Genomic DNA, 19,482 nt, shown 5'->3' with positions numbered 1-19,482 from the left:
GAAAAAAATGAAAAGTTTTCTTTTCATTTTTTAAGAGTAGACAGTGGGATCACTGCCTGCTCTGAAAAAAATGTTTGTACTACCATTGAACCGCTTCCCGTTTGCGAAGGGTTACCAACAACTTAAATTTGGTGTTAAAATGTGAATGTGTTGCGGTCGCAAAACATTCTTGCATACCGCTCCAATTCGGTATCAGGATGGGACGCCCTAAACACACCCCTTCCTATAACCGAATTGCAAATAGGGTTTGGTACATCAGAAAATGCTTATTTTCTGGTTGCATAAAGCTTCTTACATCTGGCCCTTAGTCATTAACAAATTAAGTGATTCAAGTACCAATTAATACATTTGGGCTATGACCGTAAGAATGTTGGACAATCTGAAATAGGAAGGAAAAGTCAAATGTATTGAGAGCAGGGACTGAAATATTCATGAGTACCCTTTTAAACAAAAAAGGCACGAGCAGTAATTCAGAGAGACATCATTACTATGTAATCAAGATAATGGTTGTTTCTGTATTCAGTTCATGGCTTATTGGGGTTCGTGCATCTGCTTAAGTGCCTTGTTAGAACTTCAAATTTATTCCATTGTCATAAGTAGTTCTTTTTGGTGCCCCATGGTCTATTATAGTTTCATTTAGTAGTTTTTATTCAACCCAAACTTGCATTTCTGCTGGATGGCGGTAGTTCACTGTTTAAACGAATGGACCATTTGCAACTGGAGCCTGCACCAGAGTTACATGTTGTAATATTTATACAGAGGATACATAACTGGTAACTCTGTAAAATGGCCCAGCATTGCTATTGAGGTGTTCTGGTGACAACATAAACCATGAGGCCAAGGGCCAGAGATGGCAATTTAGGGCCATATTATATGGTATATGTTATGTATTTGTTTATGTTGCAGTTTTGTTGGGGGGGATTTCGCTTTTAAATGCTGTTTTATTGAAAGTACAGCTAACAATGGGAACGGACTGAAATTAGAACATTTAGGTTTTTTCACCTTTCCTGATTACATAGTTGCTACAACAACGCGCCATGGTGAGTTTCGGCGGATTGTTGCAATTGTGAGGCTGCAGTGTATCCGTATATTGTAGATTGACATTTGTCACATAATTCTCACATTTCACAAAAAAAGATGTTTCCAGCTGAAATGAATTAAAATTATACTGCCAGAGAATGTGGCACACAATATTGATTTTTATTCTGCATTATGTACAAGAAAAAAACTACCCAAACATGTGATAGATAGATAGATAGATAGATAGATAGATAGATAGATAGATAGATAGATAGATAGATACAGTGTTGTGTGAGCTATCGTTTCCATGTCTGTTGGGCGAGTTATGGACACAGATGTTTTGTAACCATATTTGTATTGTAGCAGTGGTTTTTGAGCTAAGAAGAAAGACAAATAGACAGATACACAGAAAATTGCTACAGCAACAAAAAAATCTGTCCATGCAATCGATTCCAAGTAAAAGATAGTTCAAGGCCTCATAAAATGTCCTTAACCCGGAAACTTAATTAGTGAACCACAAAGCGAAATCCAGAGCGTCCTTGCCAACAGCAAATGCACAAAGAATCAAGTGTCCTGGACTAAACTTCAAAGCACTTCGAAGAATTTGGGTTAATGCAGGTATTTGAATCCAAACCGAGGAGAGGGATGAAAAGGGGTCGGAGTACTTTGCTCCTGAGCCGTGCTGTTGTTTAAGATAATATGCATAACACACTTTCATATGTAATCATGAAACTTGAACTTTAAAAACACAGGGCACGGTATAAAAGAGTGCAATGGTCCTTGTATGCTCAAACGGTTAGGTAGATAGTAAATCAAAAATCAAGCAGGACAAATGAGAGGGAAGGGTGCCAAGTGTGTAATGCTAGCTTTATTGTTGTATAGCAGAAATGTAAACAGTTCACCTAATATCAGTAAGAAGAGCTCAATGTTTTCCTCAACATAAAAAATGAAATTACTTTTCCATGCACACGTTGAAATTGAAAAGGGGTAGTTTATATGTAGTGCCATTAATACAGCATCATTGTACTTAACCCCTTCCCCGCTCATGACGGAACCACTCCGTCATGAGCCACGGGTGCCGTGTACTCATGACGGAGTGGTTCCGTCATGCCGCGGCCGTTGGCGGCCGCTCCTCCCAAGCGGCGCTAATTCCACGCCTGTGCGGGCGATTAGCGCCGTGGGCGGAGTCATGACGGAACCACTCCGTCATGAGCACAGCTCAACCGTGACTCATGGCGGAGTGGCTCTGTCATGAGCACAGCCCCACCGCGCTGCCCCCAAACCCCCCCAGCGCTGCGGCGGAATTCCTGCCGCAGCCAAGGGGTTAAACGGGTAACCGTGGCTAGTGTTAGGTTATGAACACGGTTCAATAAGAGAAGCTGTGATCGAGCATGATTTGGAAATAAGAGGCGAAAAGCCTCGCACAGACGTACACTTTACACAAGAAAATGACAGTGCTTAATTTGAGCCGGTGGTTTTGGTGTTGGGCACCTGCACTTAATTGTCAACACTGGTGCTTAAGACAGTGTGCCATATAGTGGCGCTGCCTTCCTAATTTAGATATGAGCGCAACAATAGCTGTTTAGTGATTCAATATACATCAACAGTGACTCATGCCTGTCATCCAAGTCATTCTTATTGCTTTTGGGGTCTAGAATAGTAGGAACTGTCACACTTGTAAGAGTGCGATGGTTAGTATGATTGGTAGTTGTTTTGGTGCTGTCATTGGCAGTGCTGGCAGGGGCAGTGGGTGGAGCAAGATGCAGTGTCCTTCTGAGTAGGGCCCTGGCACTTATTTTTGTTTGCAAAATACGCACTTGCCAATGACGATAACCCGTCTGCCCTACTACAAATGCGATAGGCTATAAGACACTTGTAATGCAGTGAGCGGGATATACGTCACATTTGTGGCAGAGTATCGCATGCGTCAAACGCTAAATCAGGCCGTAACATTGTAATACCTTGAACAGGAGCTATTTGGAAGGTAGACACTACATTTATAATGCTGCAATGACCTTTTTATTTTTTGCTTTATAGTTAAATGTCTTTCTTGAGCATTGAGTATTCCCTTCTCCTGTCTTTGGTAGCTATGGTGAACAGCTTTTTGCTACTAATGAGCTTGTGAACATTCCACTTTTCTAGTTTGATTTACTCGGTCAGCAAAGTAACATGTTATTTTATTTTTTCTGCCTGGGAGAAGTCTGAAATGTAAGTGTATACCCATTCATTTAGGAAGTCATCAATTTAATAGTTAAGTCTGCCTCATAGTTTCCAATTACCTGCTCTATTCGATCTTGTCAACTCTTCTTTTATTGAAGAATTCACCTTCTGTCCCCCCACCTAACAATCCCCCTTCGCTCTTGAATATTTCAATGCCTAGTACTTTGAGAGAAGAAAGAAGTGCATCCCATAATGACTGTATATTTATTAAATCCTCATTGTAGACCCAGATGCTTTTTTCAAGGACTGATTTTCACACCATGATAACTTGACTAACACTCTGGGGCCGATTACGATGCGGTCGTAAAAGGCTCAGAACCTCGGTGGTAACCTTTCCGACCGCATCGTAATATGCTGGTTGGATTTCTTTCCGACTGCCTCATTACAATGGAGGTGGTCGGAAAGGAGCCTGACCAGTCATTCTGGCTGGCTTCCGGAGGGCTCGGAGAGCCCGTCGGCAAGTCAGAATGCAGCCTGTAATCCCAAGGGTGCCTCTTTTTGCCCTTGGGGTTACGATATCTGTTTTCGGCAGCCTTTCCGTGCCGGCCTTGCCGATACAGAAAGGCTATTGGAACTCACAATTAGGGGCCCCCAGCAGGGCCCCCTTGGGTGCACGACTTCCGGTTGGAAGTTGAGGGGGCACCTATTGGGCCTCCTTGTTGATCCCTGCACCCCGTGGCAGACACCATGAGGTGCCTGCCACAGGGTGCAGGGATGAATTGCACCTCCCATTTTACAATGGGAGCATGCATTCAGGCCGGTTTTCAGCCTGAATGCATGCTCCCATTGTAAAATGTTGAAATTCGGTTGCATCCTAATGGGCCAGTCGGGACAGCCAACCGGGTGTCGGTCGGTCTCATGACTGAGACGATGTTGGGCGGAGGCAACTCCAGCCGACATCATAATCAGCCCCTATGTCCTTACTGGAAGTATCACCATGATTTAGTCTTAGATAGATGGGTCCTGCAGGGAAGCCAACAATCTTCAATGCTATAATTTATTGAAAAATACATTGAACCGTCTTCTCATCCTTCCAGGGCCTTTTTGGCTGATACCAGAACTAGCAGAGCCATAAGTGACTCCATCATATGTGACTGACTTGTTAGCCTGCATTATCTTCTCTACCCATTTCTGGGCCTTTTCATTTAAGATCTTAATCTAGGGACACGCTGAGAACTTTGTACGTCACGTTGTAGATCCCAACACTTAATTTCGAGTAGAACGTTCTGCAGTGTTTCAATCAATATTTTCTTGTAAAGCTAATATTCTTTAGATCCACTCCTTTTGCATTGAAGTTCTTTTTGGCAAAATAGGTTTCACTGTCATCAATATCCCCCTCAGTCTCTGCTACTCTTGCTTCAAGATTTTAGGTTCTCATTCCTTGATTTGTAATATAGGTAATTGTAGTGAGTGGCCCATGCATTTCTTGGAAGTTTTCTTGCCACTTTTATTCTGATTGTTTAACTCAGTTTGTCCTTCCATAACTAATTTTAAAATGTCTGCAATAGTTAAATCTGCCTTTATAGGCGCTACTGGTCTACTTATTTACAGCTCTCCTCTTCTGATTTACAAGAGCAGCAGCTTCATGTCCTTATTTTGAGGTCTCAATTCTTATTTTTGATAAGTGTCCATATATTAACAGGTGAACACTGATGCTCCTCTTTTGTAGAAATAACTCGTATATTGAAGTCAAACTTATAAGTATTACCATTCACTTTCAGGAGAGATTACTTGCCCTGTATTTGCATAATTGATAGCACTGGTAAAGAAGTCGCCACGCTTCTGCGATGCTAGAGACTAATCCTGTCCTGTACTCTTCAAAGATTCACCTGCTGTCTCTGTAACAACTGCACTCCCTTCTCTAGCAAAATGCTTGCTTTCCATGCATCTTAAATTTTAATACAAGTTTCCCAGATAAGGGCAGTTGTTAATTTGAGATGGTGGTTTCTGGTGCTCGGCACTCGCACTTAATTGCCAGCACCTGCACTTGTGACAGACTACCACACTGTGGTGCTGTCTGGGTAATTTAGAGACAACCATAACAACAGCTAATTATTAATGCAATATACTTTGAAAATGACTATTACCTGCCGCTCAAGCCATTCTTCTAGCTTTGGGGGCCGGAAATAGTCAGATTTGTCACACTTGTAGGAGTGTGATGGTTAATAATTGTGTTGTTACTGTCATTGCAGCATGCCAGGGGCTTTGTGTGTTGCAAGCTACAGTGGCCTCCTGACGAGAGCCCTGGCATTTATGTTTGTTACAAATTAAGTACTGGATTAGGGTTGTATACAGGTTGTTCCATCACATCTTATACAACATCAGAGTAAATCCTTTTCAGTGAGAGATGCTCCTTATTAATACTTTAGTTCTGAGTAGAAATGGTTTGTGCATTTTCTGAAGCTGACTTTAAGGGCTAAAGAAGCAACTGATGCAAGAAATTGGTAGTGGAAACGTTTGCTTCACTCAACAGTAGTAGTGCTAATGTTATTCATATAATTATTATTATTAGTATTAGTAAGAATAGTAGTAGCAGTAAAACTGGTCATAGTAGTAATTCTGATTTCTGGTAGCAGCGGCTATTGGCAGAACAAAAGATACATGATCATTCATATAATCCTGCAGGGACATGAAAGTGGAAAGCATTGCTCTGTATCCCAGGACATATTGCAGGTAAATTAGTGATTTGGGTTGTACTGTTGCTCGGTCCATCTATAACTTGGCCCTCCCCTCATGGGGACAGGTGTGTTTACAAGTTGCAATGCTGTATCTACACTGCGTCTAGAATTAGGCCTTGCACTCTTGTAAGGAAATTTCACTGAAGATTTGCAATTGGAACCATCAAGGCCTCCCTAGCTCTGGAAATGTTACCAGTTTGCTCAATTGCTGTCATACCACCACTTAACCTGCCCCTTGATCCTTGTCCACTCCACGAGGAAGGTGAGACATCTCAAGCTCAGTGGTGACGAAATGATACTGAATAGGTGCTCTGACTCCTGCATGTCTTGTTTCGTGCCTTACTGGCTTGCCCTCTTCCTTTAACTGACACAGAGGTTATCTCAGAGCCAACCTCCCTATGGCCAATCAGGTCAACCAAATATGACCTCTTACTTCTTCAACTTCTACAAAAATAAAAGTCTTACTTTATTTCTTCATCTCACAATGTTGATCTGGTCATTGGCTTTGTCTCTGGTCTTAGATTTGGAAACATTCTCTAACTGAGCTTCCTGCTTCCTGCTTTCACTTATCAATAGGCTACAGACAGTGCAAAATTCCAGATCTCACCTTTATCTGAAACTTGCATGTTCACACCTTGCCCCGCTGCTTCCTGTAGCCTTAAAAATAAAATTCATAGCACTCTCTTTTATACATTAAACCGTTCACCTTAGCCTTGACCTTTGTTTCTTCTGAAATACCCACATTATATGCCCACCAGACACCTATTTTCTTCCACCACCATATTTCTATGCCCCCTCTTATACAATAAGATCTGCATTTGTGATTATGCCTCTTTCTTTGTTTTTCCTCTCCAGGGCCGTAGCTTACTCGATGATTCTAAGGGTGTGAATCTTAAACTTCCCAACTGAAAAAGCAGTGGGCTACAGGGTGGTGGAGGAGTGAAATGACTAAGGTTAGGGATAGACTGTTTCCATGAGGAACTGACTCCGTATGGAATTGCATTAGGTGGGTCCAGAGTGACAGAGCGGGCAAAAAACGATGGATTGGAATGCTATCCCAAGTGATTGCCACTATTTGCAAGCATTCGTCCCATCACCTTTCGGGTGTTTGATTGCCAGTAGTATGCCTGGAACATTGAGACTGGCACAGCTTCCTAAGCCTGCTACTGCCAATGTGTAGGAATTCCAAAATGTAGTAAAACTGTACCCATTTAAGGAGGACTTCTATTTGTGTAGATTTACTACTTTTTGGTAAACCTGTCACAATGTATATTTAAGATCCCAGTCCAAAAAATAAATGAACAAGAGAAAGCCACTTAGTGAGAACAACAAGAACTGACACAGACACAGCAGACCTGACTCAGTGCCCCCAGACCCAACTACCAAACCAAGAATTCATTTGAGGGGAATCACACCTTAAACACTGCCGCTGAAGCAAGGCTCCTCCTGTCCCACCAGGGCTTGGTAGCTATTCCTCAGAACTCATGACTGCGGTCATGTAAAACACAATGTGCTGGAGTCCCAGTCCGGGTTTACTCATTTTAATTGATATTTTTTACTGAACACACCCTTCTTCATCTCTGCTACAAGAAGCCTTGGTGGTACAGTTGTCAAATTGGTACATGTGGACAGGGATCACTGTTTCTAGTCCTCGCCTTTTACAAATCATTTTAGCAAGTGACTGATGGCCCCATGTACTAAGCCTGAATAGCAAATTACTGGGGGCACACATGCAAATTAATAGGAAAAGCCACGCTATGGGTTCGGCTTGGCTGCAAGAGTCAGCGCACGAGCAGAATCATGAAAACATTTGGCATGTATATCATGCAACAAACATATTGTAAAATTATGATAAATTCTCTACATAATTCATTTCTTTAACATGTAGAAGCGTTTCACCTAACACATCAGATTAAAACCTTCTGCATAGACAAACATTTATTAAAAGTTTTTTAGAAGCATTCATGGCTCGCCTCCGAATGACAATGCCGTTAATAAACTGTGAGCAAGTCAGTAGTCATTTACACTCCAAACATGGCCTAGCTTTTTATTATAGTTAGAGCAACGTTGCACTCTATTACCTCAAATATTAGAGGTGCTTGTACAGCGCACATCTTGAACTCAAGTATTTAAAAGTGCACTCATATGTGATAATGCAGAAAAAATGGCTCTGCAAAATAAAAGATTCACCTAGGATCGTACAATTTGGGCAAGCATGTAAGCTGGCATTGATTCTCGGTTATATTATTTTGCAGTTTGAAATTCAGCCACCAGGGGGGTATCTCTCTCTCTCTCTCTCTCTCTCTCTCTCTCTCTCTCTCTCTCTTCTCTCTCTCTCTCTCTCTCCCCTCTACATAAAAGGTCACTGGTTTTTCTTTCATTCTTGACGCAGGACGAGACCAACGAACACAGGAATAACAGACCCCACTCCGAGATCCTAGACCCAAATACCAAGACTAGAATGCATTTCTTTGTGGTGTCACACCCTCCCCTACCCCGAAGTTATGCCCCTGCTCATCTCTGAACTCCCTCAGTCCATCTAAACACCAACAGGGGGTTCACATGGTTGAGGCCTACCTCTTCGCAATAAAATACTATAATGCCTGCTTGTCCTGATGAGCTGCATTCCAATCATAGTGAGCTACTCTGTGGCGGATGCTGTGTGCTACTGATGCTCTAGCTAAATAAATGTCTTCATCCAGTCATTTCTCTTGTGCCCCTACCTTTGTCACTTTGACCTAGAAAACCACAAAAAACAGGCGTTGCGACTGTAAAAGACTAGTCTGATGACTTGTTCAAGACAGCGATTAAAAAGTCTTTCTGACTTTCTTTTTCCCAAACCAGCACCCTTTAAGCCTTTAAGAGGCACAGGTTGTTTGGCTGCTCTAAAAAAATAGGTTTCCCGTTTGGGAAATCTAATCCAAGGGTAGTGGCCTGCCGCCCCCTGAGGGTCCCGAACTCTGCATTCACAGGGTGTCCCAAATTGCGATCTGCCTTTTTGATATTAATCATGCACGTCATTTTGTCGCCCACTATAAGTATATCCTTTGTGTAATTGCCTGTTAGTACATAGGTCGCACTGTAGATTGCTCAACCATTCACAAATCGGTCAGTATGCAGATTGCACATCTTGGCGTGCGAATGGGTCGAACACGGGAGGGTTCCTGGAGCTGCAGTTTGCTGATCATATCATATGCGGACCGAAGTCGGCCAGCCCGATGGCAACTGGACTTGTGTGAAATACGTTTTGGTTTGTGGTTTTAATTCCCTTAAATTAAATATCCCTTAAATAGATCTCTGTGGTTGACCTACCCTGTAGCAACCATAAGAAATTAGGGCAAAATCTGCACTACTGTCTCTAACCAGATTCCACCTTCCTCCCATAGAAGAATTTGTGAATGTTGATGTGCAAAGGAGCCTCCTGTGCTTCACACAGCCAGGGGGTTACTGGAGGCGGCACTGATATTCAGGCACTCACAAAAAACTGAGGAAATAGATTTTGTCCTTGATAAATAGTAATTACAAATCTAGCCTCTAGTGTCTGAAGCCCTCATGAATCTCTGGAGGGTCGCAAGGTCATGCGGTGATGAGATGAATGCTCGGGCGTGGGCACCTGATTACAGGTCGGCCTTGTGGGATAGGAGCGTGAAGAGTTCAAAACACTTATCTGAAGCGGAAAACAGATTTATAGTTTCCATTCACATTGTGTTGCCTGTTCTGCAGTCAGCCATTTTACCGCCGCCTCCCCAAACACAGAGGATTCTCTACCTATTGAGAGCGAGTAACTTTCCAAGAAACAGGTTTGTCCCACATGCTCTGTCTGCTGTTTGCCTATGTTTTGCGAATAAGCTATGAAATGTGTGTTTTTCAGCAAGATCTTTTGGTGAACTTCTGGAATCCTGAGGGGAGAGTTGTGAAATGCTGAGTCACCACCTGCCTCCCACTTATACTTACACGAAGAAGAAATAGGAAATAATATGCTCTCTATTTGTCCCCAACTCTCACTTTGGTTATTTTCCACCAGTAATGTGTAGTGTTTGAACAAGGAAAAGTCATAATCCATTATGGCCATGATCAAATGATGAGCTTTCTTATGTCATGTTGTTCATTTGGCATGACATGCACGTTGGATGCACAGAAACAAGTTTGCCCTCCCAACAAAATGTAACTTGGACCACTGTCCCTTTTTTAATGTACTCATTTCACACTTCTAGGAGCACCTAGCCTATATAACCTGCTTGTAGAAAGCAACATATAATTATCTACATCAATCCACACTATCTGCCCAGCTTCACGCTTCTGCAGAAATCCAAAAGTAACACTTTTGTTGCCAGCACGGACAAAGTCAATGTGTTCGGCTTAGTGGGTGTGAGATCTTGTGCTTCAAAATGAGATGTGTGCTTGATATGAGTGTATTTTGTTGGCATCATTTATTGGAGAACTGCCAGACCAGAGTTCCGATATCTAGATTGGCGTCTGGTGAATGCTGGCATCTAATCCAAGTCTTTCTGCATCATCCACTGTGCCCACCGGTACCCCCGTCGTGCTAACCTAAAGGATACACATCATCTAAGATTATTTAATGCACCTTGCTAATAGTGTCTATATTCCACAGACAATGTATTGGCGAATGCCGAATGTTATAGAACCCTCTGACACTCCCCTTACAAAAAAGGGAAAAATGTGCTGAAATTTCAGAAAAAGCCCAATTGCTTAACAATACTCGCTCTTGTATTAAATTGCAGAGGACACCCTATGCACTGTGTTGCCTTCTCTATTTTTAGTTCCTCTGTTTGCCCATTACCATCATCTCACAGGTATGAGGTAAGGGTTCTTCATCTTCCCTTCTACTCCCTTATTCTCCCACAGCCTTTCTCCAACCAATCTGAAGCGGCTCTTTGAAGTGCCTCTTACTAGTTACAAAGTATAAATTTGATGTTTTCACTGCGCAAAACGTTTTCAGCTTCCCAAATCGGTGATCCTCCTAATTCATCTTAACAGCTCTTTCACGTATCTCAAGAAAGTTCACAGCAACCTGTATCTGCAACCTTTTTCATTCCTTCACCATGGCTGCGCTATAGTCTTGCAGCAAACTTTAGAATAAGGTAAGGTCTATGTTGAATCCAATTAGGCAGGGACACTCCAAACATAAATCCAAAGAGTTAAATGTAAAGTTGTAGCAAAAGGACCTCATCCACCTTGAACCTCCAACAGCTCCAGCCTCCAGTTACAGACTGCCCACTTACATCCCAATATCTTAGTAACCAGTCTTAACATTCTAGAATACCAAACTCTGATATTGAGTGAAGTAGAAGTCATTTTTGATGGAATCCTTAAACTTTAGTCCTTTAGGCCTACTTCTTCCTATGTTGTCCGGCCTTCACAACTAATATTTGAGATATTTTATCTTCAATTTTTGTTTTTGGAAATCTTATTGATGAAAAACAGTAAAGGTTCACTGAGCCTTTCCAGATGAATCATCGATGCAGCCAGTCTCGGGCTTCTGAACAGAAATTTGGGCCCGGCAATTGTTCTTTTAGAAATTAAGCACTGCTGAACCATGTGCTTTGTCACTTACTCTGTGCCATACTGGTAGGTGGTAATGCTGTAAGAAGAGAAGACCATGGCTAGGGAGAAACCAGACAGTAAATCAATGTTGATTATGGTCGAAATGAGAAGCCTAGGAGGTCAAAAGGTAAAATCCAGATATTTTGCATTTTGAAGGAGGTGGAATCTTGGAGCAGAAAATAGAAGCCACATTTACACAGAGGAAGTAGGACGAAGGACGAATTAGATGGGAAGTTGCTGAGGGGCCTAAAATGCTAACATATTTTATGCATTATATTTTAGTCATGGAGTCTGCACGCTGTGGCTAATTGGGCAAGAACATCTTCCACCCCAGGGCAGCAAACACGTTTTTAGATTCGGACCTTAAACCTCTTGGTATTATGGAAAACTAAATTCATCCTTAATGGTGCTAAGGGTAATTCGTCTAATGCTCCTTACAATGATTTTTAGATATATTGTAAAATCTTAAACGTATATGAAACATTCTTCCATATCATGATAGCCGCGCTAAGTTTACGACCTTCCAGGGTGTTCTGCTGTCCCAGTTCAAGAGGTTTTTTTTATTCTGAGAATAATACATGTCTTGCAATTCCATTGTAATGTAGGACTACAAGTCCCAGGTTTCAAACAAAAAAAGCTGGCCTGGAGCAGCACATCACTCTTGGACTTTGGAAACTCGTCAACTATGTTGTGATAGACTACAAAGATCTCTATCGTGATCAAAATAATTTTACTTTCACATTAACTTACTTCTAGATTAGGAATGTAACAGAGAAATATACACCAACCAAACACAGCCAAACAAAAGCAACCCATGGGCATCACAGCACCCTGGAAGGGTTACCACCAATCTTTGAAATAAATACTGGTCATTTGTTAGGGGTTCTGGAAGCGCCAGGACGCGTTAATTGAATAATAGTTTTCTGCCTATAGTATTACCGCAGCAATTCTTCCTCTTATTTGCTTTAAAATCGATTAGTAGTATTCTTGTCTAGACAGAATTAGAATTCTTTAAAAGAGATTTTATCTCATGTCTGTTGCTTTATCTGTATATATTTCAAACGGGAAAACGGATTTTAAAGACTCATTATTATTATTGCCAGTCTTAGCACCTGTTAGAAGGTGGTTCTGACACTATGGGCCGCCCAGATTTTTTGCTTTTTGAGCACCTAATTGTTGAGCTTTTACTGTGGGGGAGCCTCATAAGTTGGGACTCACCCACAGTGAACTCAGGATGTAAGAGACTGCATGGGGATTTTACTGGTGTTCCCCTGGCTTGACCAGGCCACTGCGCAGCAGCTGGAGTAAGGGACACCGGGCTGGTTACATGCAGACACATGTGTACATGCGTGTGCACACGTGTACGGGCTGCGCAGGGGAGATTCCTAGCGTGCGCAGTCCAGGAGCAGCTACAAAGTGAATGGTGTGGCAGGACTTATGCAGTATTGGGTAGTGATATGGAATAGGCTTTATACGCTGGAAAGAAACATGCCAGGGAAAGTCAGTGTGTTTTACTGTGTTCTCACTTCATTATTTCTCTAAGGGAATGTGGGGCCCATGGCTAAATTAACTTCCACAAGGCCTACAGTTTCCAGACATGCACTAAAGTCCATTGTATTGGAGGTGAAAAGAAGTATTCTGCAGAGTCCAAAGTCATATTTGTACTGCTTTTGGGTCATCCAGAACTGTCATATTTCTGTGAGCCAGCCAGGACCAGACCCAGGCTGAGGGCTGACCTCAGCTGGATGGATTGATAACCTTTCTTCCACAAGCTAGGTCCTCCTCTCCACGAAGAGAAGATGGGAGGGGATACAGGCTCATCAATTAGCAGCTGTCACTGGGTGCCAGACACCAGGCTGCACCAAGGAGGGAAGGCTGCGTGGGGGATGAGGCTTCAGACATGTGGCCAGAAACCCTGGATGACACCATTTTGAACAAGCTCAGAGGCTGGACAAGAAGGAGGGAGCAGGGGCAGGGACGTGATGTGTCGCTGTTTGATAGGACCAACAGAGACTTCCTGCCAGCCCCCTACTCAACTTTTAAAAAGTGCTTGCACAGGAAGAGAAGGGCTCTCTTGGGTGTGGTCGGCTGAGGCTGAGGCTGAAGGTGCTGGAGCCTGGCACAATGGGCAGTTGGAAGGAGAGACACCTTGACTGCCCCCAGGACCCTATCAGCACCAGAAGAAGAGCCCAGGACTGGTGCACAGAAGCAGGGGCCTCTGCGCAGGGAGAACAGAGTCCCAGAAGGAGAGCCTGGCAAAAGGCTGGCGCAGGGAGCCAGTGAAGACAGCACACTGCTGAATCTACCCTCTCAGAGTCCCAGAGGGCAGAGGAGAGTGTTCCCAGTGGCGGGGGCTGGTAAAGAGGAGCATGAAGCGCCCCATAATGCGTCGCCAGGCATTTGGAAATCTGCCGTTTTGGTGCTTTGTGGCCCCCAGAGGAGGGGGGTCACTATCACTTGTGAAAAGGTGCTGGGGGAGCTGCTAGAGAGGCCCAGTCTTTCCCTCCCCAGCATGAAGAAATCTGCCATTTTGGTGCCTGGTGGCCCCCAGAGGAGGGGGTCACCCTCAAGTGTGGAAAGGGGTGCAGGGGGGCTGCAGGAGCACGCAGTCTCCCCCAGCATAAAGAAGAACAGTCCACCCCTAAGTTTCACGGGGCATCTGAAAGAATAACCTCTCAAGGGCCCAGCCAGCTTTTAACACCTTCTAGGCTGGAACTTATGTTCTACAGCTGAGGGTGTACTATGAAGTGCATCACGGAGTGAAGGGCTGAGTTGGGGGATGTCTGGAGAAGGGCATCCCCTGGAGGTGAAGTGGTGTAATTGCACCGAAATGCATTTACTATTGGTTATTTCTTTCTAGGTGGACTGAAAGTCACATGTGTAAAGTGAAGTACCTGTGTAAGGTGATATTAAGCTAAATGGAGTTATGTTACTGGACCTTCCTGCTAGGGGGTCTGGCTGTATTTACGTAATCCCATGCTTTTACCTGGGATTCCTTTTAAAGTGAAGAGGCACCCTGCAGGAGAAGTGTAGTTGCCAGGAGTACTTCTTTTGATGGGACTGTAAGTCACATGTGTAAGGAGATGTCATCAGCCAAGTGGGGTTATGTTGCCAGACAGTCCTGCTAGGGTGTCTGGCTGTATATGCGCAATCCTGTGATTTCATCTGTGATGCCCTTAGGGGCTGTAATTGCAATGCATTCAAATGACCAACCAAGGTGATGAGTACTGTCATTCTAAAGTGTGCGTAAACATGGATTCTTGCTGCTGCGCTTAGGTGAAGACCCCAGACTGCTAGCCCTTAAGATATAGAGGTGCATACTTTATGGTCAGTAGGAGATGCTCAGTCAGGGTCATGTGTCACCAAGGCAGGTTAACCCCTTTTTAATGGTTGTTGAGGTAATGGGGTGGGTCGCCACTGGGATGGTGCCAGTGCACAGGGCCCTCGCTCCAGGTTATGTTCAACTAACTGCATTGGGGGCAAGTTGATGTGCATACATGGGAGTGGTGGTACTAGACCCCACCCCCCCCTGCGGGAGGGGTGAAGATGTTATGCAATGTCACAAAGTAATTCCAACAGCTTATGTATATTTGTAAATTGGTGCATAGTATTGAGTGGTGTGTGTGTTTAATAAATGTACTCTTACTTTTATAAAGCAAAGTACAGACTGGACAATCAATTATTGAGTGTTATTTTCGTGCACCTGCAAATGGCGATTACTAGCCCACACCACCTCCCTTGAGTAAGCCTCAGACTGCTCTGCAACGCTACCCTCTGAGAGTCAGGCGCTACAATTGGGTGTTTGGTTCCCAGTGAAGGACAAATGTAGTCATGTTATTTGTGCAGGCCTCACAGATGCTGCCTCGTTTTCCAACAGCACCAAAATACTGGCCTATCCATTACAATACTGGTTGTATTAAAGTTCACCCAGATTTCGAAATCCTTACGGTGCTATACAAATGCTGACAACATAACACACTTACTACTTCTCTCTTTCCTGGCAAAACCTATTTTAAATCGTACCCTACAAACTCTGCCATCACATATGGAGGAAAACCACTCTGCTGCAGTAAAAACTATACTGTGCTTCGTGTGCCTGGCACTGTTCCTGAGTCATGCTGGTTGCTTCCTTGCACTTACCTGTAACGTGGGACAAGACACTCCTACTCCTTACTTCTGTCTCGGAGCCTGCCTGGAACTAATCTAGCCGAAAATCCCATCAGCCTCTGAAACCCTGAGCCCAATGTACACACCAGCATCAGCCAATTCTCCATCAGGCTCTTTGTCGCCTTTTCGTGTTTATTTGATTCTCTTGGGAGCCATTGTCTTGCACTTAAACCGGGCGGGTGCAGTGCGTAGGTGTGCTGCTATTTCCTTCCTTGAGGAATTTCCAACACATCCATTACCCATGTTTACATTTTGTTAAGGTGTTTTGAAATATTGTTATATCTGGCAGTTGACTCTTTCCTTTGTGTTTCACTCTCTTTTCAGATGGCCTGATTGTTGTTGGGGTTCATTCAGCCAAATTTCCAAATGAAAAAGTACTGGACAATATCAAGAGTGCTGTCCTGCGGTACAACATAACCCACCCTGTGGTGAACGATGCCGACGCCACGCTCTGGCAAGAGCTGGACATATCCTGCTGGCCCACCCTGGTCATCCTAGGGCCGCATGGGAACTTGCTTTTTTCCCTGGTAGGAGAGGGCAACAAAGAGAGGTTGTTTTTGTTCACCTCAGTGGCTCTCGCCTATTACAAGGATATGGGTGAAATTAAGGAGGACAGGGTCGCCATCAAGCCATATCGAGATTCCCTGCCTCCGTCCACCTTGCTGTTTCCTGGAAAAGTGGCAGTAGATGAATCCGGGGACAAACTTGTGATAGCGGACACAGGAAACCACAGGATCCTGGTTGTGCAGAAAAATGGACACATCTTACACACAGTAGGAGGTAAGTGCTGAGTACATTTCAAGGGTTAGATGCAACTACAAAAGTACACATGGATCAGCTCACTGTACTTGTACAATTTTCTAGTGGGAGCCATAGATGGATGCACCTTGATGGCATGCCGGACATAGGACTCTTGAACATAACAGTGTGTTAGAATAACATACAAGCGATTGTATAGAAATGGCTACAACACAGAACTAGGCTGGAACAAGAAAGGAGATGGGACAGTTGCAGAGTAAAGACTAGCGTTAGAAGAGGAGACTTGAGGGGAACGTGACTAAGGTTGTAGAAGAAACACAGTGGGGAATGGACAGCGGAGAAGGAGTACTGATGGGAATGTTAGTGCTGAACACATTACCGCAGTGTAAGCTGAAAGACTCAGATAGCAACTTAGGACATTGGTGCTGCAGTCACATACCAATATATTTATAAGAGATGCTTGTACGCAAGGCCCTCTCCAGCGATGTCACCAGTACACCAAGCTTTCACTTGCGATTGTTAATGATGGGCTAGCACCTTCATTGCTTACTTTAGAATTCTTTAACGTCCCACGTGTATTCTTTTTTATTTGTATTATGATGTGCATTTTATTACCCACAGAGTTGACACCACTTCAGGTTTTTGAAAAATTTTCATGATGAATGTCTTTCTTATGTAAACGTGATTTTTAAACTTTTTTATCAATAAAGGATGAGATCAATGGCAGTAGCGGCTCGTGTCTGGGCAAAGTAGCGGGCCGGGGGGGGGGGAGTAGGTGGGGGACAGTAAACAAACAAAGGAGGCACAAAAAAAATGACTTACCTGCCGCATCGCCACATCTCCACTCTTCTGTTCTTTCCTCATCGGCAGAGGCTCCCAGAATCCCCTGCAGCCAATCCTGATGCTGCTTTCATGATGCTGAAAACAGCATCAGGATTGGCCTCAGCACCGAGGATATGTGCTCCGAGTGAGACCGGGAGCCTGTGCTTGCTCTCTCCAACATGACAATACAGCTGGGGTTGGAGAGAGCTTCAGTGCGCATGACGGTTTGGCCAGCCTGAGAGGGCCGGCCAAACCGTCAAGTGCACTGACAACAGTGCTTGCCCACCACTCACACTCCGTGACGGTCCGCCCCCAAGCCTCGACTACTGTAAGAAAAATAAAACTGGTTTCTGTCAGCGTTATCAGGCGCCGGCATCCGTTTCCTGGATATTTCCTCGGAGTCTCGATTTTGCTATTTATACTGTGACCGCCCCATGAATGCCGAACGTCAATTGAGCTCTCTTTTCATTCTTTGGGGATTCTTGATTACCTTGTTGCGCATATATATGGATGTACCCTGCTACTTAGCCTTTAGTATCAAGCTATACAATTTGCGTTACGGACTATCTATACTTACACGTTACTATATTTCCACAGTCTTAGATTGATGAATATACGCATCGCTTACACAGTCTGGAAATTGCCTTGAAAAAGTCGTTGTACTTACTGTGTACGGACGAAACACGTGTTGGCTATTCTTTTGTATAGAAGAACATTAAATATCATCAATTACACTGGAACCGAATTGGATCATCTTTTCATCATCACTAAAATTGTTGTGAATATCCTGCAAGCCATATAGCAACTTTGGACATTTTCTGCATTTTTGAAATCAGCTACAATATTGCTACTGGTCTGTCATGTCTATGGAGGACAAATGACCTAGCCTGTGACACACGGGAGTGCTGCCTAAGCCAAATCTCTTGGACAACTTTTCGGCATCTGTGTTTCACTTTGCCTACAGCACTTTTAGGTAGTAAGTGCTTTTGGCTTTAGCACCCCTTGACATCTTGTATTTATATATGTACTCGTCTCTACTCTGCTTTTTGGATATCTAATTGATGTGCGGTCCATTCCCAATTTGGGTACACTACTACCTTTTTGTCTAATTTATTAGAAAAATAAAACGATAATAAACATTTTTATTATCGTTTTTTTAAAAAAAGTTTTGAGGCTGATCAATCAATCAATCATTTGTAGAGCGCACTACTTACCTGTGAGGGTCTCAAGGCGTGGGGGTCGGTGCTGCTACTGCTCGAACAGCCAGGTCTTGAGGAGTCTCCTGAAGGACAGCAGGTTTTGGGTCTGTCGTAGGTGGATGGGGAGGGTGTTCCAGGTTTTTCCGGCAAGGTGGGAGAACGATCTGCCGCCGGCGGTTGCTCGACGGATGCGGGGGACGGTGGTGAGGGCGAGGTCAGCGTAGCGAAGCTGGTGGGTCGGGGTGTAGAAGGTGAGTCGTTCATTGAGGTACGCTGGTCCGGTGTTGTGGAGTGCTTTGTGAGCGTGTGTAAGGAGCTTTAAGGTGATCCTCTTGTTCACGGGGAGCCAGTGCAGGTCTTTCTGGTGGACTGTGATGTGGCCTTGGCGGGGGATGTCGAGGATGAGGCGTGATGAGGCGTTCTGTATGCATTGTAGTCGTTTCTGGAGTTTGGCTGAGGTTCCTGCGTAGAGAGCGTTGCTGTAGTCCAGTCTGCTGCTGACGAGGGCCTGGGTGACCGTCCTTCTGGTTCCGGTGGAGATCCATCTGTAATTCTTGCGGAGCATGCGGAGGGTGTTGAAGCAGGAGGAGGAGATGGCGTTTACTTGCTGGGTCATAGACAACGCGGAGTCCAGGATGACTCCCAGGTTGCGTGCGTGGTCGATGGGTGTTGGTGCAGCTTCCCCAGTGCGGCTGGCCACCATGAGTCGTCCCAGGCAGAGGGGGTGGATCCGATGATGAGGACCTCCGTCTTGTCCAAGTTCAGTTTCAGGCGGCTGTGCTTCATCCATTCTGCGATGGCCTTCATTACTTCGTGGAGGTTGGATTTGGCGGTGGTGGGGGCCTTGGTGAGGGACAGGATCAGTTGGGTGTCGTCGGCGTATGAGATGATGTTGAGGTTGTGCGAACGAACGATGTTGGCTAGCAGTGCCATGTAGACGTTGAAGAGTGTCGGGCTGAGGGACGATCCTTGGGGTACGCCGCAGATTATCTTGGTGTCTTTAGAGCGGAATGGCAGGAGGCGGACACTCTAGGTTCTGCCAGTGAGGA

General features: G+C 44.3%; 1 protein-coding gene across 1 annotated transcript in view; it reads left to right on the top strand.

Moving 5' to 3' along the window:
- NHLRC2 (NHL repeat containing 2) overlaps positions 1 to 19,482 on the top strand; it is an 867,133-nt gene that overhangs the window by 228,179 nt on the left and 619,472 nt on the right. The window contains exon 3 of the mRNA XM_085603309.1: positions 15,978 to 16,433. Within this exon, the coding sequence (XP_085459435.1) occupies positions 15,978 to 16,433 (456 nt within the window). The remainder of the gene's footprint in view (positions 1 to 15,977; positions 16,434 to 19,482) is intronic.

Source organism: Triturus cristatus, chromosome 1_2, assembly GCF_964204655.1.
Source record: "Triturus cristatus chromosome 1_2, aTriCri1.1, whole genome shotgun sequence".
In the NCBI taxonomy this organism is placed as follows: Eukaryota; Metazoa; Chordata; class Amphibia; order Caudata; family Salamandridae; genus Triturus; species Triturus cristatus.
This window is presented reverse-complemented; position numbering and strand designations above follow the sequence as displayed.